This window comes from Zalophus californianus, chromosome X (assembly GCF_009762305.2).
Source record: "Zalophus californianus isolate mZalCal1 chromosome X, mZalCal1.pri.v2, whole genome shotgun sequence".
Lineage (NCBI taxonomy): Eukaryota > Metazoa > Chordata > Mammalia > Carnivora > Otariidae > Zalophus > Zalophus californianus.
This window is the reverse complement of record NC_045612.1, coordinates 26,115,065-26,142,883: the sequence shown is the minus strand read 5'-3', so window position 1 is coordinate 26,142,883 and position 27,819 is coordinate 26,115,065. Positions and strand designations below refer to the sequence as shown.

General features: G+C 37.8%; 1 protein-coding gene across 3 annotated transcripts in view; it reads right to left on the bottom strand.

The window, feature by feature from the left end:
• Positions 1-27,819, bottom strand: part of TENM1 (teneurin transmembrane protein 1) — a 771,573-nt gene that overhangs the window by 541,157 nt on the left and 202,597 nt on the right. For all 3 annotated transcript variants that reach the window (XM_027608817.2, XM_027608819.2, XM_027608818.2), the window contains one exon: positions 7,668-7,947. In XM_027608817.2, coding sequence (XP_027464618.1) covers positions 7,668-7,884 — 217 coding nt within the window. In that variant the 5' untranslated portion in view covers positions 7,885-7,947. The remainder of the gene's footprint in view (positions 1-7,667; positions 7,948-27,819) is intronic.

Sequence of the window (27,819 nt, the reverse complement as noted above, 5' to 3'; positions counted from 1 at the left end):
GGTATCACATTTGGCTCTCTTTATTTTGAACTGTACGTATTCTTCCTGGATTATCTCTTCCACTCTCACTGCTTCCAGAACCATCTATTTATAGATGACTCCAAACACACACCACACACACACCACACACACACACACACACACACACACACACACACAGTGACTTCATTTCCTCAAAAGTGAGATCTGAATTTTGAGCTGTCTATCTGTGTGTGGTAGTTATGGCAGTGGGCTCTAATGTCAGACCATCTGGGTTTCAATCCCATTCTTATTACTTACTACCTCTGTAATATTAGGCAAGTTACTTAGCATCTCTGTGCCTCGCTTTCCTCATCTGCAAACAGGGATAATGATTCCAACCTCATAGCATCATTAGGACGACTGAATAACATAATCCATCTAAAGTGCCTTATTTGGTGCCTGGTGCTTAATAAACATTAGATTTTTCTCTTATAACCATTGTCATCATCTCCAAGCCAAGGATGTGGTTCTAGCTTCTAGACTCCCATGGTACTTCACATATAGCACTATTGTAACACCAGTCACCTTGCATCACTGTTGCTGGTTTATATTTGCCTTCCCACCATACTCTGAATTCTTCGAAACGGTTTCTTATTCATCTATTAATCTTGAGAGTTTAACACAAAACTTGGCACAGCCAAGCAGAGCACTGATAAGGATTAGGTTTCATCTCAATGTTTCATCTCAAGGAGGTTCATCTCAATTACAGTTGACAACTGATTGACAACGCTTGCATGGAATGCTGTGTTGACGGGAATGTGAGGTTGTTGCTGGGCTCAACAAGAAAGAACACCATGATTTGATCAGGGCCGTGTGCCAGGGGCAGGTTAGAGGGAGCAGTGGCGCAAATGCCATGGACATTCCATCACACATTTAGACACTGTGTAAGTAAATGTTTATCGAATAGGTTTTCATGACCAAATGATACTAAAAGACATGAACCAACTGGAGGTACTGCTAAATAACTTAGTTTTCTCTCAGAGTCTAGGTTCATTCTGGGCAGCTGTAGATTTTTATGCTGGAAACTTGTGACAGCTAGAGGAACAACATACTCACAGCACTAAATTCATTACAGATGATCAAATGCTGGTAAAATTTTCATTTTACAGGCCTTGCCACCTTCTATTATACCTGCCATCTGTGATGTTTACCATGTAAATACAGATCCTGAGATTAAAAGTTCTTTTAAGATTTTCATAGGAACTGTTACCGAAAATCTTTAGATGTTAAGCAAATAATAGTTTATACTACTGCTAAGTGCTTGAAATAAGAATCGAGAAATGTGCTTCTCAAATTTGGGCTTTTGTCTGTTCCTTGAACCCACAAGTGGCAGTGGTGTTTAAGCAGCTTCTGTGGAATGAAGTGGCAATATTAGCCTAGGGCAAGGAGGGGGTAAATAATAGTCACTTGTGTCCATTTACTTCAAGATGAACCTCATCCATCTACCAAAGTACCTGAAACGTAGTTGACACTAAATGAACGCTTGAGGAGTAAATGAAAAAAATGGATAGATGGACAGATGGATGCATGGATGCATGGATGACGAGGTTTGTTTCCATGTAATCTTGGTAAATACAAATCGGCAGTTCTAAATTTTTTCCACCAGATGGCGATAATGTGAGATTTAAGCTTAGGTTGTAAGAGGAAAAAAACCAACCAAACAAAAACCACATTAGGAGAAAGAGAAGCCACAAAAGAGCAGGTCAAGAAAGCAGAGAGAAAATGTTTGTGTCGGCTGTAGTATCTCAGAAGTCTGTAAACTTGTGGGATTTGTAACAGGTCCTCCCCGTACCTCCTTTTCATGCATGGGTGACTTCACATTCATAATTACTGATCGGTAAAATGGCTACATTCAAAACTAATCTTTTCTATTATAAAAATTATAGGGTATTTCTCATAACTAAAATTATTATCCTTGGTTCATACATTCATATATTTGTATTTTCATTTGGCTTATACTAATTTTTTTAGTTGATTGATGCCTCCCTTGGAACTGAGGCTACTTGGGAAAAACTGCTAGCCTCTGTACCTCCAGGAGATCTACCCCTGCTATCAGACCTGCCAAAAATCATCCAAAATAAGTTTGCCTGGGCTCATTTATCCTGTTAGTAAAGAACTGTGAATAATATTAGATTAGTGTCCACCCCTTAATTCGAAAGCTTTTCGAAGATAAGAAAATCAGTTTTAGAATCCAGCACTCTGTGTGTACCTGGGGAGTGGGTGCTGCTTTCTTGGCAAATAAAAGTAAAAATTTAAAGATATTTTCAGATGGGATCAAGCATTTCCTCTTATTACTATTTCCCCAAAGCAAGCCCTGAATTGGATGGCACAATAGCTTCCCCCAAAAATGAAACAAACAGATTCAGGAATATTTCATTATAAATTAGATAGCACATCATCTGCCCTTTTCCAAAGATCATCAGAATGAAAAGCTTGTTAAATCTCTTTGTAAACCCTTGGTGACTGAAACAAAAAGAGGCTGGCAAGTTGTCAGGGAAGGAAATGAAGGGAAATTAACATTTATTGAGCTCCTAAACATTTTCACATGTATGATCACAATTGATACTTATCATAACCTCATGAGGTAGGTATGGGAGTAGTTTAGTGTAGTGACTGATGGGAACTTTAGAGCCAAGGACTTGATTTCCAGTCCAACTCTTACCAGTTTTTAGCTGCAGAAACTGACCAGTTATTTCTCGCCACCCTCAGTTACCTTATCTGTAAACTGGAAATAATATGTCATACTTCATAAGGTGTTTGAGGAGCAAATGTAGAGCACCTAGCAGAGTCCCAAAATAGAGCAGGTACTCATCAAGATTTATTTTTATTATTACTTTTATTTTTATCATTGTGATTATGGTGTTGATGATGATGATGAATTCTGCAGATGAAAAACAGGCTGAGAGAGCCGAAGTAACTTGCTTAAGGCAGCACGGCTAGTAAGCCTGAAAGGCATCTAGCAGAGTGTCTGCCACTATGGCAGGTGCCCGATTATATTTGCTTTCTTCTTTCCTGACTTAAAACTCAATGATTTTCTGAGAATTTTATTCTTTAAAAATAATGAGTCAGGCTCAAGTTTAGCTAGGTTAATGCAAAGTACTACCACTCATATAAATATGTGAAAATTATTAATATTTTCTTTTGCTCATAGGTAGTAATACATGGAATAAAACAACAAAGTAGATGCCAGACCTCACCAAAAAAGATAATTGGGTCCATGGTTTTACCTAATGAGGGATAATTCATTTCTCCCCCAAAGAGGTACTTATTTTCCCTCCTAGATGTCATTAAGATCAGCGAGTCAGTGACCGATAAGATCCCAAGTTTCTGGACTTTCACCTCCTGGATTTTCATACTTGAGTATATATAAGTCAGTGCACCAAAGGATGGTGCTAGCTAAAAATTTAAATAGGTTGAAAATGTATTTATGTAAGTTCACAGATGATAGATTCAGGTTTTTGTCCTTGGCCTTTTTCTAGTCTCACTCTACACATTCTCCCTGGGTAATATCATCCAACCCCAGGCATTAGCTGTAAGATACTGATGAACTCAAATCTACTTATATCAACAGTCCAGATCGTTCCTGAACTCTAGACATGCATTTCCAAGTGCCTGATAGGAAAATTCACCTGGATGTCACCCAAGCATCTTACACGTAACGTGTCCAGAAATAAATTCATTCTCTTCCCTTCCAAACCCACCCTTCCTCCTATTTTCCTTCTCTTAGTAAATGCAGCATAATCCTCCCAGTGTCCCAAACTTGAAATTGAGGCATCCTTGACTCTGTTATCTCTTTCAACCTCAACAACTAATCAATTACCAACTCCTATCAATTCCTCCACACTGATATCTCTGCACTATGTCTCTTTACCTCTTCTGATACAGCCAGAGTTTATACCATCATTGCCATTCTTAGCCTGGCCTAGTTCAGTAGCTTCCTAGATTGTCTCCCTGCATCCAATTTTTCCCACCTGCAATCAATCTGTTATACTGCTGCTTGTATATCTACAATGTTCTTCTATACTTCTCATCCTAAAAATCATATTCAACATGAAATTCTCCATTACTTAAAAGCTGTGGTTTTTAATGCATAAAGGAAAAAAAGAACTCCTAAATTGGTCATGCAATACTTTTTGTGATCCAGCTCCAATGTACCTTACTCTTAGCCATACTGAAATTTTCACCATCCCAGGCCTTTTCACAGCTTTATGCTTTTGTGCCTGCTAATCTATCCTCTTGGAATGTCCTTTTCCAAGTAAGATTGTATTCAAATTTTAAGACCTAGATCAAATATTACCTTTCTATGGACCCCAATTCCCTGTGTATTTCCATATTCCCTTTATTTATCTATAAAAGTACTTAGTACGTTCAATTGCGATGATTTGCTTGATATCTATTTTCTCCACCACACTATGAATTTTCTACAAGCAGAAACTGAGTCATCTCCATCCCTAGCACTGACTCAGGGCTTGACACATCGTGAGGGCTAAGTAAAAGCTTATCGAGTACTAATAGGTCATTGAAAAAAGTTAGGATGGCATCATAGAAGATAAACTTCCATATTCTCAAAATTCATTTTGATCACAATGCAGAGACGAAATATGAGGCTGGCTAGGCTCTTTACACTGACTCAGTACAAAATTGCTTGTTAGAACAAACTGTCACTAGAAGTGCATTCTTTTTTTTTTAAAGATTTTATTTATCCATTTGACAGAGAGAGAGTGAGAGAGGGAACACAAGCAGGGGGAGTGGGAGAGGGAGAAGCAGGCTTCCCACAGAGCAGAGAGTCCAATGCGGGGCTCGATCCCAGGACCCTGGGATCATGACCTGAGCTGAAGGCAGAGAAGGCAGACGCTTAACGACTGAGCCACCCAGGTGCCCCTAGAAGTGCATTCTTTTTTTTTTTTAATTTTTTTTTTTAAGATTTTATTTATTTGACAGAGAGAGCACAAGCAGAGGGAGAGAAAGGGAGAAGCAGGCTCCCTGCTGAGCAAGGAGCCCAATGTGGGACTAGATCCCAGGACCCTGGGATCATGACCTGGGCCGAAGGCAGCCGCTTAACCGACTGAGCCACCCAGGCATCCCTAGAAGTGCATTCTTATTTAAACTCACAACATATGAGGTCAAGCACTCTACACTTCATTCCCATAACCCACAACTCACAATTGTAAGTTCATATTCTGTAAAGACAAACGTATAGAAAAATATTCTAATGGGAACTACACATTTCTCAAAGCATAAAAGAGCCAAAAATAGATGAATAAAATTATTTTATAACAAATACACAGTCATTAGCAGAACAAATAGGAAAGATTAAAATGAATTACTTGAAAAGACAGATACAAAACTTTTACCAATAATGATAAGAGGTAAAAAATGTGTCAATAGTTAGTATCATAAACATTTAAAGTATATTTAAATGTTAGTATGAATATATAAAATCTTTGGCTCAATTTAAAATTTCTCTAATGTAAGATACTAATATTAATACTAATTAGGATACAGTAGTTTTCATTTATAATAACTCTGTTTTACATGGTCCAGGGCAATGCCCAAGAATTTGCACTTCTAACAAGTTCATGGGTGATGCTGTTGCTGCTAGTCTAGGCCTCACACTCTGGCAACCACTGATCTAGATAATCAAATGATTTTTTTTTCATCTCAGCATGGACTTACTCTTAAAAAAAAAAAATAACCTGTGCCAATTTAGTATTTCAAAAGCAGTTTTCAATTCATGATAAGTACTTATGTTTTGCTTGATAGCAACTTATTCCTTAAATTAAAAACTATAGAACACAGATTATATGCAAATATTATAGAAAAATAGAGATCAGTAAATAAATCATGATCCCCATCTTCACTGAGTGTACAATCTAGAAAAGTATACACCAAAATAATAAAAATCAGAAATGGGTACAAAGGGGGTGACAGTACAACAAAGGCTCTGTGGCGAAGATGCTGGGAGACCAGGCCTTGAAGACAGTTAAATATGGTGAAATGGAGATGGCAGAGAAGGGCATTCCAACAGAAAGGAGGCAGCATGGCTGAAGGCCTGAAGGGATGAGGTGAGGTCCAAGGAGATCAGTTAGGAAGCAAAAACAGTTGAGGTAAAAGAAAATGAGAGCAGTGATAATCCTAATGGAAAGAAGATGGATTTGAGACAAGTAGAAGTTAAATCTGCTGGAAGGGGCAACTGATTAGGTACAGAAAGTGTACATGGAGGGCTGGGGAGAATGGGAGCTTCATGAACAGATCTTGTGACAGAAAGAAAAGGAGTGCAATTAGAGATGTTAAGATGATTGCTGCCATTTTAGATCTATCGATTTAGAGCTGCCAGTGGAGGTGTCCATTCCTTCGAAAATGTCTAGCAGGTAACTGAAAATGTAGGGCTAAATTTGGGGAAAATGATGGAGCTGAAGATAAATATTTAGAAGTCACCCAACTAGAAGTGATATTTGAGGCTCTCTGAGTAAAAGTGATTTCAAAGGGATGGAGCAGGGGCACCTGGGTGGCTCAGTCAGTTAAGTGCCTGCCTTCAGCTTAGGTCATGATCCCGGAGTCCTGGGATGGAGCCCCACGTGGGGCTCCCTGCTCAGTGGGGAGCCTGCTTCTCCCTCTCTCTCTGCTGCTTCCTCTGCTTGTGACCTCTCTCTTAAATAAATAAATACATAAATAAATAAATAAAATCTTTTAAAAAAAGGGTAGAATAGTGGTCCTCAAACTTGAGTTGCCATCAGAATCCCCTGGAGGGCTTGTTAAACTACAGATTGCTGGGTCCCCCCGAGGGTTTCTGATTCAGTAGGTCTGGGGTGGAGCCTGAGAATCTGCATCACTAGCAAGTCCTATGGGTGATGCTGCTGTTGCTGCTTCAGGGCCCCTAAGGTTAGAACCACTGATCTAGATAATCAAATCATATTTTTTTTTCATTTCAGCATTGATGTACTCTTTAAAAGAATATATTAACCTGTACTAGTCAGTATCTTTTCTTCTGTGTAGTTGAGTATCTACCACTGCTTAACTATCAATCGAAAAGAATAAGGCAATCATATTTCTATCTACCTGTTTTCTATGTATTAAACACTGTCTTGTCAATCCATAATTGAGAAACCAAGGCTGTCCAAAGGATCTGCTCTACATTACAGCCATGGTAGGAAGGGTTCCAACGAATTCTTATTTTCCCCCAGGACTGAGTTGCACGAAGTGTCCACATTCTGATGACAGACTTTCCAGACCTTGTTTGGTGGTCTCCACTAACCTTTCTAAAGCTCTTTTAGAAGCCAAATATTTATTTGAGAATTTCATCCCACATAGGCAATGGCTTGAAAAGCACTTAGCTGTTTACTTTTCATCTTACTATAAATTATTTATCCTTCAGTCTGTAAATGGCTATTTGTAGGATTAGACAAATTTTCAATGCTCTGATAAGAGGATTGTTGCATCTAAATTCATGCATAATCTGTAAAAAGCACATGTAACCTACAACCTCAGCTGGATTGGCATATGAACAGATTCACTAAGCGTATTTAAGCAGTGCACATTATTAACCAGTTAACATCAGCAAATTTGTTTTTGAAACCTAAGTTTACACACACAAGCATTCTCTACTGAGAAATAATATTAGTTTTAAAAATCCAGTAAAAACACACCTTGAGTAGATTTCTCCACTTCTTTCCTCTTCCTGCTCTGGCTATTGTAATTCATCCTCAGTTCTTGGTTGTACTCATGCAGAGTTTCTCTGGAGTTGTACGACTGTCTTGGTTTTCGTCCATCTTCACTTTCATCAGAAGAACTGGTATAAGCTAGATCCATTTCATGCTTGACTTTTGAGAGAGGCTGGTAGGGTTTGCAGTCCGTTTGCTCCATGTCTGATTAAGCAAGCTCAATTCAATGAAACAAGGAAGAGGAACTCCTTTAATGTAAGCAGTCCTGGAAGAGAGGGAAAAACACAGCCTTCTTAGATTTGTCCTTTTGAGAGGAAACGCATCTGGCAGATTCACAATTGGTTCTGATAATACTATCAAAGGAGTGAAGCAAAAGACAAACTAGATGACATGAAGCTAGCCTGAGGCAATAATAACACTGTGTTACATGCACACACTGGCAAGCATTTAGGATTAAACTGGAGGTTGCAGCATCAGAAAATACTTGAGGTAGAAGAGAGACAGTCTTCAAAAATATTTGTATTGGAATGCAAATAAAGGACAACGTTTTCTAAGGTGTGTGCGTGTTCTTAATGATAATATCAGTGGTTAGATTAAAAAACATTCTAAGATTTGAAAGTGGCCAGGAGTACAAATGCTAACCTAGCACATCCCACATTTGAAATGAAAACTGGTAAGAGAACTACATTTAGCAAAAACACAGTCTTGCCTCTGGTTTAATACTGCATTTAAGAACGGGGTTTGAAGGAGAGAAGAATTCTGAGTGAGGGAGGCTCATGAAATAAAGTGTCCTTGAGGGGGACTGAGCTCTTTGTGTCCATATTTTGGCTTTTGAGCCTCAGGCTTGCAGAGAATTTTTAATGAGTTAGGTGGCGGTAAATTTTTGTTCTTCATAGTTCCGAGAGGATGTAAACAACACTTCTGGTGAGTATACTGGTATAGGAACAGCAGGATCTAAATTGGGTTTAGAAATAGAAATTTTAAAACTTCATGATAAATCACTGAAAGAACCCTGCTTTCCCCCACAGAATGCTGAGCTCGAAGTCACTAAGGCTCTTAGGACAAGGAGAGGCATTATCTGCCTTACCACAGACATGTTTGAGAACATCAAATGCTATTTGAGATATCCAAGTCCTCCGAAAAGCTTAAAGCCCTGTAAAAATGTACTTATTTTCATTCCTTACATTATTTTGTCATTATTTGCATCAAATGCTGCAACTTTGCAACTTGGTCCTTTTTTGTGCAATGTTAAAAAACCTAGTTCAAACCTAAATAACTTTATGATTTTATTTTGCAGTGAAATGGATTCCTTTATTTTTCTTAAGCTCTTCGCCACAGGTATTTTCAAAGAAATCTACAGACATCTGGATAGTGGTTCCTAAATCATGTGCATAATCTCACTTTTTGGAATTCCTATCGTATGAATAGCAAACATACAGAATACAGAAATCACTCAATAAAGTTTATGTATTGACTGATAGGCATTCAATGGTACCTAATCCTTTGTAGTAGGAACAGTTTCATGAATCGAATTGTTACTTCCCTAACCGAATGTTAAGGACCTTGAAGGCAGAATCTGAATCTTATGCTTCTTTACAGCCCCCATACCACTTAACACTACTTTAGGCACACACACAGTAGAAACTATTTAACACCTAACCTACAAATTCCATAAATGGTCTACGGAAACAGCAGTTTGGTACGACTTAATACAAGAGATGAGCATAGTTGGAGAGAAAGCAAATTGAATATTGTAAGTGAACATACACTGATGATTTGGCAACAATCTAATCTCATGCCATCTCATGAGACACGCTGTCTATACACTCCCCAATTTATAGCTCCAGCATAATCTCTCCCCTGAGCCACAGACGTGAATATCCTGCTGCCCACTCAATATCTCTACCTGGCTTCTCAAACTTACTATGTTCAAAACCAATGTCCCAATTCCCATGGCTTCCCAAACCTGCTCCTCTCATGGTCTCCCCCATCTTGGTAAGTGGCAGCTCCATTCTTCCATTTGCTCAGGCCACACACATTGATTCCTGTCTTTCACATGTAATCCATCAGTAAATTCTGTTGGTGCTACCTTTGAAATATATCCAGAATCTGATGACAGCTCTCCACTTCCCCACTCCCACCTCACTGGTTCAAGCCATCATCCCCCACCTGGATTATTCCAACAGCCTAACTGACGTGCTGCTTCCACCACTGCTCTCATTATAGCACATTCCCCACACTACAGCCAGAATGAAGCTTTTAAAATCTAAGTCATGTCATGTCTCTCCTTTGCTCCGAAGCAGCAATGGTGTCTCATTTCCTTCAAAATAAAAGCCAAAATCCGTACAATGACCAACAAGGTCCCTACAAGGTTCACCTCTCTACCTTAACCTCTCTAATCTCATCCCCCCATATTTCCACCTATCTCATGCACTTTAGGTGTACCAACCTTCTCGCAATTTCTGAAAATCAGTCATGTTTCCACCTCAGGGCCTTTGCAATGTCCTGTTGTAAACCACCAAAAAAAGGTCACGTCTCATCCTCCTTCCTGTCTTTCATAGCACTTACCACCAAATGACATACTATATATTTTGCTTATATGTTTATTGTCTGTCATCTGTCTCTCCCCATAAAAATGTAAGCTCCATGAAGTGTTTTTATCTTTTCTATTCATTGTTATATCCCCCAAACAAGCACAATGTCTGGCATGTAGTAGACTCTTGATCAATACCTGCTTAATGAACTGAATACACTGTTGCCCAGTTTTCACAAGAGGGGCTAGAGAGAATGGGGAAATGAATAGGTCATTGTCTCCACCCCCCAAGGTCATTGTCTCCACCCCCAAGAATTCACAGTCCAATGCTAGTGATAAACAACTCTGCTACCAAGCAGAATGAAAGGACTCATAAAGAAAGACAAAGCAATGTTTAAGCACCAAGGATGAGGATATTGGAAAAGGCTGTACTTGATTCAGCTTGTTTGCTCATCACCAATGCCATCACCACAACCACTGAAAATCTACTGAGCATCTATGTGATATGGCCAATTTTAATCTCTTTCTCCTTAGCTTCCCATACCATGTGCTTCATAAGATGGACAGCTGGCTGGATTTTAGACCCCGACTTTGCTACAAATAGTGCAAACTGAGAAACATATCAATAGCAGACTTCCAGAAATGTATCTTTGCAGCAGAGAACTGGACTTCCACCCAGAAAAGGAGGCATCAATACAATTAATCTAGTTTCATTTCAGCCAGTACATATAGTTTTTGTTCATTAGAGAATGAAAGTTTACCAAGTAGGGGTGGAAAGCTATTTTTCACATAAGGACACTGATGATGCAAAAGTATCAATCAAGAGGGGTGCCTGGGTGGCTCAGTCATCAAGCGTCTGCCTTCTGCTCAGGTCATGATCTCAGAGTCCCGGGATCGAGCGAGCCTGCCCTGTATCAGGCTCCCTGCTCAGGAGGAAGACTGCTTCTCCCTCTCACACTCCCCCTGCTTGTGTTCCCTCTCGCACTGTTTCTCTATCTGTGTCAAATAAATAAATAAAATCTTTAAAAAAACCCCAAAAATATCAATCAAGGACCTTATAATTAAAAATAATTTAATAAAATGCTTTCTGTTACAATATAGACATATATATTTTTTATTTTCTCTCCCATCTCTCACTTGCTCTTTCAGTCAAGTTTGGTTCAGTCTGATTGGGATTAACATAGCAGAGGTATGGTCAAAATAGCATTCCTTCTTAAGTCTCAGTTATGAATTTACACTTATCTTAACACCATTCAAACCTAACAAGTTAAATTTAAAAATGAAAAACATCTCACTTCTAATGCCTAATGTTGTGTTCTGGCAACTGATTTATGATGTTAAAATCACCCTTATTTTTATGTATGAAAATGCAGACATTCTCTTTCCCCTCAGTATGTTTATTTGCAACATGAAAACTCCTGTGGCGGGGGGAAGGGAGAGAGAGGGAGAGGAATATTCCTATAGCCATTTTGAACTGTTCTTGAAGTTCTAATCACAGCTATTCACAGCTATGAATCAGCTACTAATGTCACATCTATTCAAGGTTATTGAGGGTTCTTGGAAGCAATCTTCCTTTAAAACAAATTGATATAAACCAAGAGAAAATAATCCTTCCCTGCTCCCTGACCCTCAACCACAACTTCCTGTCTTAATGTTTGTGTCAGTGGACCCAGATAGCAGAAGACACATTCCAGCTCTCTTTAGGCACATGATTTGGAGACGCATAGCTCTGTGCCTAGAGCTAGGAAACTGTGATATTTACCAAAGTCCTGTTAAGCAGAGCTTGGCTTCACTCACAAATGGTTCACTTTTTGGAAATAAAAAAAATAGGACAACACTAAGAGAATGACTAATACTTTAAGCCTCACAAAGTTTGAAAGCACAATAATTCTGAGAAGATGCTGTTCTAAATACTCTAAGGTTAAAGACAGGCTCATATTTGCTTTATTGACTTATTCATTCAGTGCCCATCATGGTATCCTGGAGGTCCACTGGTAAGCAAATGTTATTTAGACATGACGATCACACTGTCAACTCATAGAAAAACCAAATGTACACATAATGCTATTCACAGCAAAGCAGTTTTTCTTATTTCTCTATTATTTTGATAATGATAAACTTTACAAAAAGGAACTATGTGGGTAAAATACATGCTGCTATTATGAAACCATGAAAATCAAAGTCAATTGTCTTCTCTACTGCAGAAGATACATTCAGATAGGTCACACAGTATAACTTCAAATGTCACTACCCGTGGTTTACCTGTTTTCAACTTGCTTTTTGCTACTAAGATAAACTCCAAGGTGACTTTGGAAAAGACCTAGGGAGGCATATGTTTATTTCTTTAGTCACCATAAGGCTATGAAGAGACAACTTGGTATGTGAAAATCATTGGCCTTGGAATGGCAGAATCAGCAACTTAACAACAGTAGTAGCTAACTCAGGTGGCGGGTCGGCCCACCAGACACTGTTCTAAGTGCTTTTCACACATTAACTCCTTTAATTCTCATTGTGTCTGATGAAGTAGGTACATTTTATAGATAAAGAAAATCAAGGAACAGAGCAGTTAAGTGACTAGACCAAGGTCACATAACTAGTAAATTGTAGAACCGAGATTTCAATTCATACAATCTGCTCCAAAGGCCACACTCTTAATCACTACTCCACATTGTCATTCAGAAGATACTTGGCACAGTGGCCTAAGGTATATCACCTCCCCTCTCTTAGGGCCTCTAGTTTTTCTAAATGTAACAAGGAGATTAGATTATCTCAAAGAGCTCTTCTAGCTCTAAAATCTCATGATTGTATATGAAATTGAAGGGAAGCTTAGATTGATTGATCAAAAAATTGGTGGGTTTATGCTAAGTGAAATCAGTCAGTCAGAGAAAGACCAAGTCCATTTGATTTCACTCTTATGTAGAATTTAAGAAACAAAACAAATGAGCAAATGAAGAAAGAGATAAACCAGTAAAACAAATTCTCTTTTTTTTTAAGATTTTATTTATTTGAGAGAGAGAGAAAGCAAGGGAGGAGCAGAGGGAGAGGGAAAAAACCTCAAGCAGACTCTGCTGAGCACAGAGCCCAACTTGGGGCTCGATCCCACAACTCTGAGACCATGACCTGAGCTGAAGGCAGATGCTTAACTGACTGAGCCACCCAGGCGCCCCAAGAAACAGATTCTTAAATATAGAGAACAAACTGATGGTTACCAAAGAAGTGCGGGTGGGGAGATGGGAGAAAGAGGGGACCCATTAAGGAGTGCATTTGTTGTGACAAGCACTGGGTGATGTATGGAGTTGTTGAATCGCTATATTTGTATACCCAAAACTAATATTATACTCTATGTTAACTAACTGGAATTTAAATAAAGTTAAAAAAAATAGAAAAAATGGTGGGTTTATTCTAAGTCAAGTCTACATTATTTACCAGTCCCTCTCTCCTCCTCTCTCTTCTGTTCCTTTTCTTTCCCTCTTCCCAACCCTTCACACACATTCCAATCTATTATAGGGTAGTTTAACTAAAATATTACTTTTGAATCCATTGATCTGTGTATATGCACTGGGGATAACTTCCCTTCCTGTTCCTCTATCCTGTTATTTTCTTCCCATTTATTATTATTAATCATATATACACCCTCTCAAAATGGAAAACAGGCCTGTCCTACTCATAGCAACTGTTTATGGGTTGCAGCCTTCACCAAAAAGACATACTCTACTCCAGAAAAAAAGTAAAGAGTATATTGGACATCGCTCTAGGAGAACAGGCCTTTTTCAGAACACAGCAGACAGAGGAAGTGAGGCCACCTAGCAACTGGAGAATAGCTAGCAAAGGGGGATAGTACTTCTTGGGATTATTGTAATAATTTTTCTTCAGTGAGGACCTTTTACATTAATGCAGGTTGACTCATTCACAAAACACCAGACTAATAAAAGATGTTGGTGAAGATGTGGAGAAAGGGGAGCACACGCATTGTTGAGGAGAATGTAAATTGGTACAGCCACTATGGAAAACAGCATGGAGGTTCCTCAAAAAAACTAACAACAGAAATATAGTATGATCCAGTAATCATGCTTCTGGGTATTTACCCAAAGAAAACAAAAACACTAATTCAAAAAGATATAGGCTCCTCTGTTTATTGCAGCATTATCTACAATAGCCAAGACATGGAAGCAAGCATGAGTGCCCATGCGTGCACACACACACACACACACACACACACACACACACACTCTCACTCACTCTCTCTCTCTCTCTCTCTCTCAAATAAATCAGCCATAAAAAGAATAAAATCTTGTTATTCATGACGACATGGATGGAACTAGAGGGTATTATACTAAGTGAAATAAGTCAGACCAAAAAAGACAAATGCCATATGAATTCACTTATATGTGGAATCTAAAAAACAAAACAGGCAAAACAAAACAGAAACAGACTCACAAATACAGAGAACTGGTGGTTGCCAGAGGGAAGGGGAATGGGAAGATAGGTGAAATAGGGGAAGGGGATTAAGAAGTACAAGCTTCCAGTTATAAAATAAATATGTCATGGGGATATAAAGTACAGCATAGGGGATATAGTCAATCATATTGTAATAACATTGTATGGTGACAGATGGTAACTACACTTAACATGGTAAACACTGCATAATGTATATAAATGTCAAATCACTATATTGTACACCTGAAACTAATATAATATTGTATGTCAATAACACTTCAATTAAATAAAAAGAAAAGACTGAACTTAGGAAGCCCTTAAATGGAACATTGAACTTTTGGCTGATTCTCCTCCCACCTTCCTTTGTTCTTCTTAAGGGAACACTTAAATAGTGAATTGTTGTGGGGAACAAACAAAGCTGTAAAAGCAAGATAATCGCTTGACTTTTTCCAAGGTTGAGAGAGAAATCGGCCCCATTTATCCTACAAGCTTCTGAGTGACTGCTGTCATTCTGGTCCATTTCCTTCCAGTCATAATACACAAATGCATTTTTACATGTTGCTTCCTTCAGTCTAGATATTTTTGCATTTTTCTACAAAATTTCTGTAACCATCATTTTTTAAAAAAGATTTTATTTATTTGACAGAGAGAGACACAGAGAGAGAGGGAACACAAGCAGGGGGAGTGGGAGAGGGAGAAGCAGACTCCCTGCCGAGCAGGGAGCCTGATGCGGGGCTGGATCCCAGGACCCTGGGATCATGACCTGAGCCAAAGGCAGACGCTCAGTGACTGAGACACCCAGGCGCCCATGTAACTGTCATTTTTAATAGCAATGTAAAGTGGATGTACTATAATTTGCTTACCCATTCCCCTATTGTTGGGTCTTTACATTATCTCTCCCCATTTATAAATATTCTAACTGGAGTCATTTGAAGATAACATGCACGTCTTCAATATTTTTTATTATTTCCTTAGGGTAAATTCCAAGAAGTTGAATAAATAAGCCAAAAGGTTTGAACATATTTGTGGCTTTGGGGGATTGTAATGATTTACACTGCCATTAGCAATGTGTGGGAACACTCTCCTCTCATTGTACCCTTGCCAACCTTGAGTATTATTTTTTAATGTCTATTTGAAATAAGTAAATTAAAGGTATCTTCTTTTAGTTTGAAGTTCCTGGATTATTAGTAAGGCTGAGTAATTTTTTTGGCATGTGTTTGCTAGGTCTATTGCCTCTCTTATGAACTATTTATGGCTTTTGTGCATTTACCTACTGGGGACCTGAGTGTGGTTTTTTTTTTGCAATTAAACTATATTGGTAGTATATAACAAATAAATTAACCCTTTATCCATAACACTTGCTGAAACTATCTTTCATAGTTTGTTGTTTGCCCTTTTTTGGGTCCTTTTTAGATGACTGAACTTTATACTAAAAGGAAAACATGATCACTAGCTGGACATAAAGCAGTTGTTTTAGAAAATTATGATAAACTTAGTAAAACCAAGAGTTTTTCTGAAAACAATTTGTTAGTATCTAATTGCTTGGCAGCTGTTTGATTGACTCCATTTAGTTATTCACAAAATAATTGTAGTTTGACTATATATATCTTTACATATAGCTATATATATACAATATATATAAAAACCCATCTATTTGTATGTGATGAGAGGCCAGATAGGTAAATAAAGCCTAAAGCCTAGTTCCATTTTGTTGTGGAATTGGCCAGTTATTTTGGTGTCTGTTTCATGGACACAACCATAATATTTTAGTAAATAAAAAGAGAAATAAATCAGCATTTTTCAGGAGATAGGCTGAGAATTTTATGTACTGCATATGGGGCTTCTCATCCAGGAAAGGATGACTTTCAAAGTCGACTGCTTTTGTGCTACATACATACCCTATTATATCAAAGAGATAACACTCAAGAGTTGAAATGAAATTCTGTTTACTGCATTGGTTCACATATGCTTGTTTAAGCTAACTGTTCTACTAGCAATTTTTAAATCTTACAATGGAAGGCCGAGAGGTCCCTCCTGGAAAAATAGTCCTCCAAAACGGATTTGACTCAGTTGTGAGAACAGCTGCAATGGATGTCCTCATGGTGCGTGGGCAGACTCTTTAGGCCATTTTGAAAGAGAAAAATGGAAGCCTCTTAATTCCACAACTAAAGAGTGATGATTAATTAATCTCACATCTCTCTCTGTAGATGCTGTTTTTTTCTGGCTACTTGTATCTTTATTTTTGGACATTTTTATGGACACTGACGCTAGATCACTTGAGACAAGTGGAGAGAGAGAATTATGAATGGAAAAATTGGTGCTGTCACCAGATTCTACAAATAAACTCCAATTTGGAAAATAGTTTTAAAAGAAAAATCAAAATCCAGAACTCTAGACCAGTCATTTGGGATATTTTCTCTCATTTAGTATTCTCTATTCTGCTTAGAGAATCTGGATTCCATAACTTTCCCATACACCACACACACACAAACACACATGAGTGTGGACAAAGTTCTGGGGGACTGAAACTATAAATATCATGATTTTGAAGATTTTTTGAGTATTTCTTTTTTGTTTTGTTTTGTTTTGGCTTTTGTTTGAGGGAGGGGGGGAGAGAGGGGGAGGAGGAGAGACTCTTAAGCAGGCTCCATGCCCAGTGCAGAGTCCGACGTGGGCCTCAATCTCACAACCCTTACAGCATAACCTGAGCCGAAGTCAAGAGTTAAACACTTAAAAGACTGAGCCACTCAGGTGCCCATGTTGAGTATTTCAATAGATAAATGGCAACAGCTTAATGCATGCCAAATGAGGGCCCAGAATCTCTAGTTGCTATTTCCAGTTGAGGCAGAGATTTTTTAAAATTAATTAAATAATTAATTTTAATTTTTTAACTACTATGCTCACCTCTAAACCTTAGTAATTTGAAAATAATACTACATCTGAATTGCAGTGACATCTACCTCCATCACACCATCTCTTTTGGAACTCCAACAACTTCCTAAAGTAATTTCAAATTATCTTTCTTATAACTTTTCAATATCCTTTGTGGTGGGTTATGTAAATCAGCTAAACACTTAATACAGGAATAATCTTCAAGAAAATTGAAGGTAACTCAATGTATAAAAGCTTTTTTTTACTCTTTGGAGAAGAACAATAGCTGATTTCACCAAGTAAACAATGATATTCAATTCATTTTTCTTACAATGAAATCCATTGGGATTTTGTAAATTTTGTGGTAATTTTAGCATTAACATACTTGTCTAAAATGTAGCATCAAATTTAATATAGTATCTTGAGAAGTAATAGGCTTTAAATATGGTATTGAACAACCAGAGATGTCACTCTCCCCCATAGCTTGCAGATAGCAATTATTAATCACAGCTCTCTATTGCCATCCATATTCTGCATTAGTTCAGTGAAATTTGTACATTTTCAGTAACTCTCTCAAATTTCACTTTTAACAATTGGAAGCAGAAGCATTTTCACTGCTTACTAACTTGAACCTCATTTTCAATTATGTTAAATAGTAGATGGAAGTGGAGCTAATCAAATTAACATTACATACTCTACGAAGATATAGACCCTTTAGCAACTTAATTATAGAGGTGGATGCAGGGGTTAATAATGATTGTGGGGGTTTGCACCAAGTATTTTCTCTTCTAGGCAAATGTTAACTACAATAGTCCCACCTGTTCTGCAGGGTATACATTTCAAGATCCCCAGTGAATGCCTGAAACCAGGGATAGTACCAAACCCTGTATAGACTGTGTTTTTTCTTATACATACATACCTATGATAAAGTTTCATTTAAAGTCTAAATTAGGCACAATGAGAGACTAACAACAATAACCACTAATAAAGTAGAACAATTATAACAATATAATAAAAGGGGGATGTGGTCTCTTTCTCTCTCTCTCTCAAAATATCTCATTGTAGTGCACTCACCCTTCTTGTAAAGATGGGAGATGATAAAGTGCCTACGTGAGGAGATGAAGTGAAGGGAATGGCATAGGCCTTGGGACAGCGTTAGGCTACTATTGACTTTCTGAGATATGTTCAGAAGGAGGATCATCTGCTTCCAAACCTCAGTTCACCCTGTGTAACTGAAACCACAGAAAGTGAAACCGGGGATAACGGGGGACTATAGTATGCCAAAGGCAGCAGCCTATATTAGAAGGAGCCTGGAAATGTAGGTTCTACACCCAGCGCTATGACAAAGTAGTGTGGCACCATTTTCTTACTATAAAGTGGGAAAATACCTAATATCATTAATCCTATGAATTTCACAAGGCTGTTATGGTAGCCCATGAAAATAATATGATTGACAGTTTTAAAAAACAAAAACAAGTACCAGAGGAAAGGCTCTAGTAGAAGTTTAAGTTGTCAGATTGCTTAAATAATAATGCTTATTAAAAGGACTAGAAAAAAGATCCAGACACTTTTTAAAGCAATTTATATCCATGATCGCTTTTAATCCTCAAAAATTTCATAATGAGATATGGTTTCCTTACTTTGTAGGAAAAAAAAACAGGCAGAAAAAGGTTAAGTAATTTTGCTCAGATCACACAGCTAGTGGAGATAGACGTCAAATCCAAAAATTCCAGCTCAAGAGTCTATACTCTTAATCTCTTTGCTATATGAGGGTCACAGATTCTGGTCCTTTTACTTAAAAGGTGTCAGTGTGCAACACAATTCCCCTGCCTACCACATTTTGCATTTACTAGACACTCCAGATGAGAGAGCAAGAATTGACTTGGTATTGCTGGGTCATGTGTGATCAGTTTGATACAGATCTCTACACCATGCCAGGTCACAGGCAAGAACTTTACTAGACTTTCTCAGCCCCCTTATCAACAAATACTCAGTAAGAACAGAGCACGGATTAAACTGTAATTTTAACCTTTGTGATTCCCTCTTTTAAAATCTAATTTTCCATATTCACCTACAGGGAGTAATACAATGTAATTACAATTGGATTGCCACCACAGAGAGTCAGTTTGGCATAATGTACTAGGAAGGGTACTGAACTTGGAGTCAGGAAGTCTGAGTTTGGGCCCATCTTGTGTCATTGACTGTATGACACTGGATAAATGAGCTAACCTCTTTTCCTTCTGCATAATATTAAGGCTAACTGCCCTTCCTTCTTAAGAGTGCTGGCAGATGAGTCCAATAATACATATGAAAGCACCATGTAAACTGTAAAACAACTTGTATAGTTGTAATTATTAATTACTGACTTTTGCAACTGTAAATGTATCAATGCTAGGTTATCTATTGTTTGGAGAAATATTACTCAGGGAGTTGTCAATGTTACTGATCTTTTTGTTTTGTTTTTATTGTTGGTTTACTATTTCTTTTTTAAACAGGTTAATTGAGGTATAATTTATATAACATACATATCAATCATTTTAAGTATAAAATTCAATGATGTGGGGGTACATTTATAGAGTTGTGAAACTATCACTACCATCCAGTTTTAAAACATTTCCATCACCCTAAAAATAATGCCCACATCCATGAAGCAGTCACTCCCAATTCAACCTCCCTCCAGCCCTTGGAAACTACTAATACACTTTCTGTCTCTATACATTTGCCTATTCTGGACATTTTCTGTAAATGAAACCATACGATATGTGGCCTTTTGCGTGTGGCTCTCATTCACTCATGCTTTAGCACATATTAGTATTTCATGTCCAGTTCATTTCCAAATATAATCCTTTTGACACGTTGTGTTAAATTTGTGAATATCTTTGTTAAGAATGTTCCGGCTCTTGCTTTTTCACCTCTCCTACTGGGATTAATATTATGAATATGCTGGTATTCTTGATGTTGCCTCAAGTATCTCTGTTCATTTTACTTTTATCTGTTTGCTGTCTATTCTTCAGATTGGACAATTTGTACAGACCGGTCTTTGAGTTAACTGTTTGTTTTGCCATCTTAAATCTGCTATTGAGTCCCTCTAGTGAATTTGTCATTTCAATTACTGTATTTTTCAATCATAAAATTTCCATGTGGTTCTTTTTATAATTTCTACTTCCTTCTTGAAAATCACTAGTTTGTTCATTTTTGTCATACTTTCCATTAAGTCTTTACACTTTCCTTTACTTCTTTGAATATACTTATAATGGCTGCTTTGAAGATGTGTCTGCTAATTGCAACATCTGGAGACACTCAGAGTTTATAGGACGGATTTTTTTTTTCTTTTCACTGAGAATAGGTCATGTTCTCCTATTTTTGCATATTTCATAACTTTCTGTTGAAAACTGGGCATTCTGGATGGATAATATATTAGAGCAACTCTGGATTCTGATTTTTCCCCTGAAAGTTATTGTTGCTGATTTTTTTCATTTTTTATTTGAGTAACCTGCCTGGGCTAAATCTGTGAAACACGTTGCCCAATGATGTGTGCCTGCTGATTTATTTGGTTACATTTTTGTTATATTATTTTTTTAAGTTACTGCCTTTTTTAAAAAAATTATTTATTTATTTGAGAGAGAGAGAGAGAGAGCACAAGCAGGGGAAGCGGCAGAGGGAGAGGGAGAAGCAGATTCCCTGCTGAGCAGAGAGCTCGATGCGGGTCTCTATCCCAGGACTCCAGGATCATGATCTAAGCTGAAGGTCCTGAGCTTAACCAACTGAGCCACCCAGGTGCCCTGTTATATTCTTTTTTTAAGCCTGCTTTCCTAAGGGTGAACTCTGTGTCCCTGTAACTCTGTGGTCAATGATGCACAGAGGGGGTGCTTAACCACCTCAAGCCTGTAAGTGTTTTATCTTCTACAATGGATCTGTGTGTGGGAAAGGGAGCACATTTAAAGTTCACATCATTTTCAAGTTTGCCACAACTTTTATTTTCCATTGGGCCTTTCTGTATCTGTCCTGTACATGTGGTTAGCTTGAGCCCTCTCAAATCTTCACTGTCTGCTGCACACATGCATAGTCTCAGACAGGAATATACTTTTCACTATTCAGGTTAGCAGAACCTTGGCCCTCCACACAGGCCAAACCCCACCAAGACTGTCACTTCTACAAACACTGTCACTGGACGTGGGAGTCATGCACCTGTTCACATCAAGTGACCCATCTTCAACCATGGTAGTGCAAACGGGCACTAACCAGTCTTTGGGAGAGGGGGTGGTAGAGCATGAGCAGCCCCAGGCCAAAACACCAGAGATTTCCACTTTTGTTACCCAAAGTCCAATAGTTTATTCAAGTATAAGTGCTTCTTAGATTGTTATAGGTCTTTGGTTGATTTCCAGAGTACTTAAAGGGCTGTTTTTGTCAACTTGTCAAGCTTTCTGGTTTATAGTTGTTTTTTAGGAAGTGGATTTGTAGATCCTCACAGTCTATAGCCAGAAATCCTGCCCACTAGTGATCATATAATGGCAGACTTTATAGAAATCCTATATATTAGGGATTTGCGGGGGTTTGCTTAATACTTCAAAGACTTAATACAAGAAAAACAATGTAAAAGGTCTCATTAATAATTTTATATTGATTATATATTCGGGGCACCTGGGTGGCTCTGTCAGTTAAGCATCTGCCTTCGGCTCAGGTCATGGTCCCAGGGTCCTGGGATCGAGTCCTGCATCGGGCTCCCTGTTCAGCAGGGAACCTGCTTCTCCTTCTCCCTCTGCCTGCAGCTCCCCCTGCTTGTGCTCGCTCTCTCTCTCAGTCAAATAAATGAACTATAATATTAGGATATACTGGGTTAAGTAAAATATATTAATAAAATTAATTTCACCTATTCGTTTTTTTCTTTTTTAATGTGACTCTCCAGAATTAAAAAAAATATGTCTTGCATTATATTTCTATTCTAGATCTAATATCCTGTTTATAAAAAATATTAGAGACAGAGAAACATATCAAGTAATGTAACAGGGATACAAAGAGAGAAATCAAGAGCATGCGAAACTCTACAGGAAAAAATTACCCAGTTTCTTCAACAAATAAATTGCAAGAGAAAAAAAACCAAAAGAGGAAAGGGAAATGTAGGGATTAAAAGAGACTTAAGAGATATAGCTATAAATTGTAACATGTACCCCCTTTTATAAAATATGTATTTATTTATTTTAGAGAGAGACAGAGAACAAGAAGGCGTGGGGAGAGGCAGAAAGAGAGGTAGAGAGAGAACCTCAAGCAGACTCCCTGTTGAGCATGGAGCCCGATGCGGGGCTCGATCCTAGGACCCTGAGATCATGACCTGAGCCGAAATCAAGGGCCAGCTGCTTAACTGACTGAGCCACCCAGGTGCCCCGGTAATATGTACCTCTTATTAGTAGTCTCATCTGAGCAAACAAATGAAAAAAACTATATATACATTTATGAAATAGTCTGGGAAATTTGGACATGTACAGCCTATCTAATGACACTAAAGATTTACTGTTTATTTTTAAGGTGCAATAGGGTATTATAGTTAAATTAGAGTCTTCATATCTCATAATCAAATACTGACATCTTATGGATGAAATTATAGGATATCTTGGGCTTACTTCAAAAAATCTAGGAAGGTAAGAGAGGGAATTGGTTGGGGTTTAGATGAAGCAAGATTGTCCATGAGTTGGAAATAAGGGTGCCTGGGTGGCTCAGTCGGTTAACCGTCTGCCCTTGGCTCAGGTCATGATCCCAGGGTCCTGGGATCCAGTCCCACATCAGGTTCCCTGCTCAGCAGGGAGTCTGCTTCTCCCTCTCCTTCTGTCCCTCCCCCCAGCTCGTGCTCTCTCTCTCTCTCTCTAATAAATAAAAAATCTTAAAAAAAAAAGAAAATTACTGAAGTTATGTGATAGCTAAGTGTTGGGTTCATTCAATTATGCTCTCTACTTCAGTTTATGTTTAAAATTTTAGATAATAAAAAGCTAAAATAGTTTTGGAGAATATAATGATTTGTGAAAACACTAGAATATGATGTTAAATGAAAAAATAAGATACAAAACTGAAATAAATAATGAAATGTTGTTAAAACTAATTTCATGGGAAGAGGGGGTGATTACATAGAACTTTAACTTTCTATTAAATTCTCTATAATTAACTTCTATTGATTTTTAATCAGAAAAACAGGACTCATCATAGAGGTTTATTACCAATTATTTGAAAAAAATTGAAAAACTGAAAGGAAATACATCAAAATAACTAATGGCAATTATCTCCGTGTTGTGTGATTATAAATAACTTTTATTTCTTTATTTTCCCTATTCTCTACATTGAGGATGTATTACTTTTCCATCAGAAAAATAGGAATGACAAGTTTTATGTGGAGAACTTGAAATTTTTACTTTCCTTTCTGCTCTTCCTATCCATGCCCATCTAGATGTGTAGCTATCTGTCCCTTCATTAGAAGGTACATATTAATAGTATCTCACACATTGCAAAGCATTTCAGACATTTTCAACCTTCTAAATTTCATATAAAATATTACAGTTTACATGCTTACACCCCTCTGACATAGCACACCAGGAAGACATTATTATTCTCACTTTCAGATAAGAAAACAGAGCCTCAAATTTTTGCAAAACCTGATGAGGCAGTAGCAAATGCTGGATGAGAACACTGGATGAGAACCCATGACTCCTAGTCTGGTACTCTTTTCACTATAACTTGTTGCCTCCCATAAAGACTATCCAACTCAGAATACTATTAATTTAGCAAATAACTAACTCAGGCCAATTGAATTCAAGTTAGTTACATCAATTAACTGTACTATCCATTTTACTTAACTGCAACTGAGATCCATGTGCAGGAAAGAGGCACTCAGATGAAATAACAGGGAGGAAGCAGGAGAATTTTGTGACATATGGCATGCTTGCTGATGAAATCAAAAGTATGTTTCATGCCAGCTTTTGGTCTGCAAAGTGTCTTCATTTCACTAAGAGGTATACCCCATGCCAGGAAATGCACAACCTCCTAGCCCTTTCTTTTGAAATCTAACCCCATGAGAGCATGGACTTGGCATGACTTGATGGAACATTGAATGCAATATGCTTGACCCATTTGTGGGTACAAACAATCCAGATTATCCACTGTAGCGAATGACTCTAGATTGTCATCTGGATTCCCCATCAGCCAGGGAAAGTGGGGATACAATTGGGTCTTAGGTTTATCCCTGGGCTGGAGATCAAGGATTTATAATTTCAGAGAGTAAAAAATAACCCCCCAAGAAGAAAAAAGAAAATGAAAGTTAATCCAGGAAGCAGCTAAGTATACTAAAAGTACAGGTATACTTTGCAGATACTGAAGGTTCAGTCCCAGACCACCACAATAAAGCAAATATCATAGTAAAATGAATCAAATGAATTTTTTGGTTTCCCAGAGCATATAAAAGTTATGCTGACACAATCCTGGAGTCTATTAAATGTGCAATAACATTATGTCAATAGCATTATGTACATATTTTTCTTAAGAATATTGCAAAAAAATGCTAATCATCATCTGAGCTTTCAGCAAGTCATAATCGCTGATCACAGATCATTAATAATGGGGCACCTGGGTGGCTAGTTAAGCATCTGCCTTTGGCTCAGGTCATGATCCCAGGGTCCTGGGATTGAGCCCCGCATCAGGCTTCCTACTCCGCGGGAAACCTACTTCTCCCTCTCCCACTCTCCCTGCTTGTGTTCCTTCTCTCGCTGTCTCTCTTTTTCTGTCAAATAAATAAAATCTTAAAAAAAACCAAATACATTAATAATGAAAAAGTTTGAAATACTGCGAGAATTACCAAAATGTGACACAGAGACAAAAAGTAAGCAAATGCTGTTGGAAAAATGGCACCTGATAGACTCCTTGACAAAGCGTTGCCACAAACCTTCGATTTGTAAAAAAAATAAATAAATAAAAAACAAACCCACAATATCTACAAAGCACAACAAAGCAAAGCACAATAAAACTAGGTATGCCTTTACAGGACAGAATCAGCTAAGCACTCCAATACAGAATAATATCTTTGTGCCTTGGGAGGGTTGTAAAATCCCCAAGTAGACCCTAGTTTGGGGTGCAAAGGATCTAATCCTTGTTGCAAGTGAGTCTGTTTCTTCTCTACCAGGGAAGGGAGATGCTAGAGAGCAGAGCAGGGCACCACAGGGTGTTTGAAGGAGACATGTCTGTAGATTTTTAAGAACAGGAAATTTTTACTTTATCTGCTACAAGAACCTTTGTTACTACTTCAATAAAAACTCTCAGGGAAAATACCAATTTAGAAAGAAGACCTTATGTTTAAATGGAGGCATTCACTAGGTGAGACCAGGGTCATCACTGTCATTTTGGATGACTTGGTCCTCCAACTGGTATGGTCAATCTTTCTCATTTGGTAAACCTTGTCTTACATGCAGATGACTGCTTACTGGGAAGGTAGTTTGTATAAGGGAAGAAATAAAATATTTTGGAGTTCTTTGCAAGTGCAGATGTTTGGATGGCCAAAGGGAGGCGTAGGCATCCTTGAATACCTCTATTACAGAAAAATGAGAAGTAGCATATTGAAGCAAGCTTTTGAGTCAGACAGACCTGGGTTCTATTACCAGCTTTTCCATTTACTTAATTTCATGTTTGCTCAGCTATAAAATTAGAATAACAATATCTACTTTGCAATGTTGATGTGAGAATTAAGAAAACTATGTTGGATGTATTTTGTAGCAACAAATTTGAAAATATATACATCATCAAGGTATCAGCAATGGTTAGATGGTAGAATTCTTAGGTTGATTATCAGATGATGGCGCTAAAGGCAAACTTTTATTGTTTTCTTTTATTGTCTTGTGTTTTCTTAAAATGAACACATTCTAATATAATGAAAAGAATATCACAAACTATTTTAAAATAATACATGTGAAGTTCCTATTCTTGTGTGGGGCACACAATAAGCACCCACTTCCTCATCGTTGGCTGCCATCAGTATTGTCATTAGTATCATCATCATCTTATCTTTCCTATCATAAGTGAGGAAACAGAGGCTGAGAGAGATTTAATAGCTTACTTAGTTCTGTGTATCTCAGAAGCAAATAAAATGCCTAACATACTGTCTGAAATACACACATATATGGATACATCTCATTTCATGAATCATGAATAAATAGATTTGTTTGAGAAAGTCACCAACCAAAACTTGAACAACCATAATAGGTCCTCACTGAATCAGATTACTTAAAATGGCAGGAAATCTTGACAAAGGGACAGTGTACACAAGAGTGATATGAAGATTTGACAGACAAATAAAATCACATCAAGAAAAGGAAGGCATTTCCAATAATAAAAATTAAAGAATAACAATGCTCTTCAATAATTACTTACCAATTCCCATAGATTACAATCAGTAGGTAGTTTTTCTCTAAAATCACTGCCTTCTCTCTCTAGCATGTCAGTGTGGGTGTGCTTGTGCGCATACACAGGCACAGGAAAAAATCCCTTCCCCTCACTTCTTCAGAATCCCAGTGGCTTTTTGCTGCTCCTAGACTGAATAAAAGACCCTCCTGTAGCACTTTCCCTTCATCCCTACTCCAAATCTATCCCTCTTTCCTCTCCTTCATCAAAGGTTACTTGATATGTCTATATATCCTTTTCTCTCAGGTCTTTGCCAGATGTCTACCCGCCAACAACTTATTCAAAGTGATTAATGACTAATCAGAACTAAATAGGTTATCCCTCCCAGAAGAAGTTAAAATTTACAGAGGTTATTTGGAAATTCCCCATCTTTCACTAAAGGTATTAATTTTTAGTTTTGATATTTAGGCCCCAGAGTAGACCACTGAGGAAGATATCTTGTCACTGGGAAGTGCTTTCCTTGTGTTTCTTAAGTCAAAGTACCCCAGCAACAACCGATTTTATAGGGCTGAATTCTAGCAGGACCTGATTGTTTGAGCCTCAAGGCAGAGAAAGGACTAGCCTAAATCCTCATGGAATGTCTTCTGTAGATTTAATATTAAGTGAGAAGAATTGAGCATCCCCAGATAGAAACTAATAATGATAAATTTCTTCCCCTTCACAGCCTCAGACGGACTCCATGTTATATTATGGGTTGCTTCAACATATGAATGAACACTGTTGAGTAAGTTAAGATTTGGGATTTCCTGTGAATTGTAGTATCCATGTGCTTATATAAAATTCTTCTAATAGGATTCCATGATACAAAGCTAGGGCTATTTTCCCCCTCTGTCAATGTTATACAAGTCGTGGAAAAGCTACTGGCCT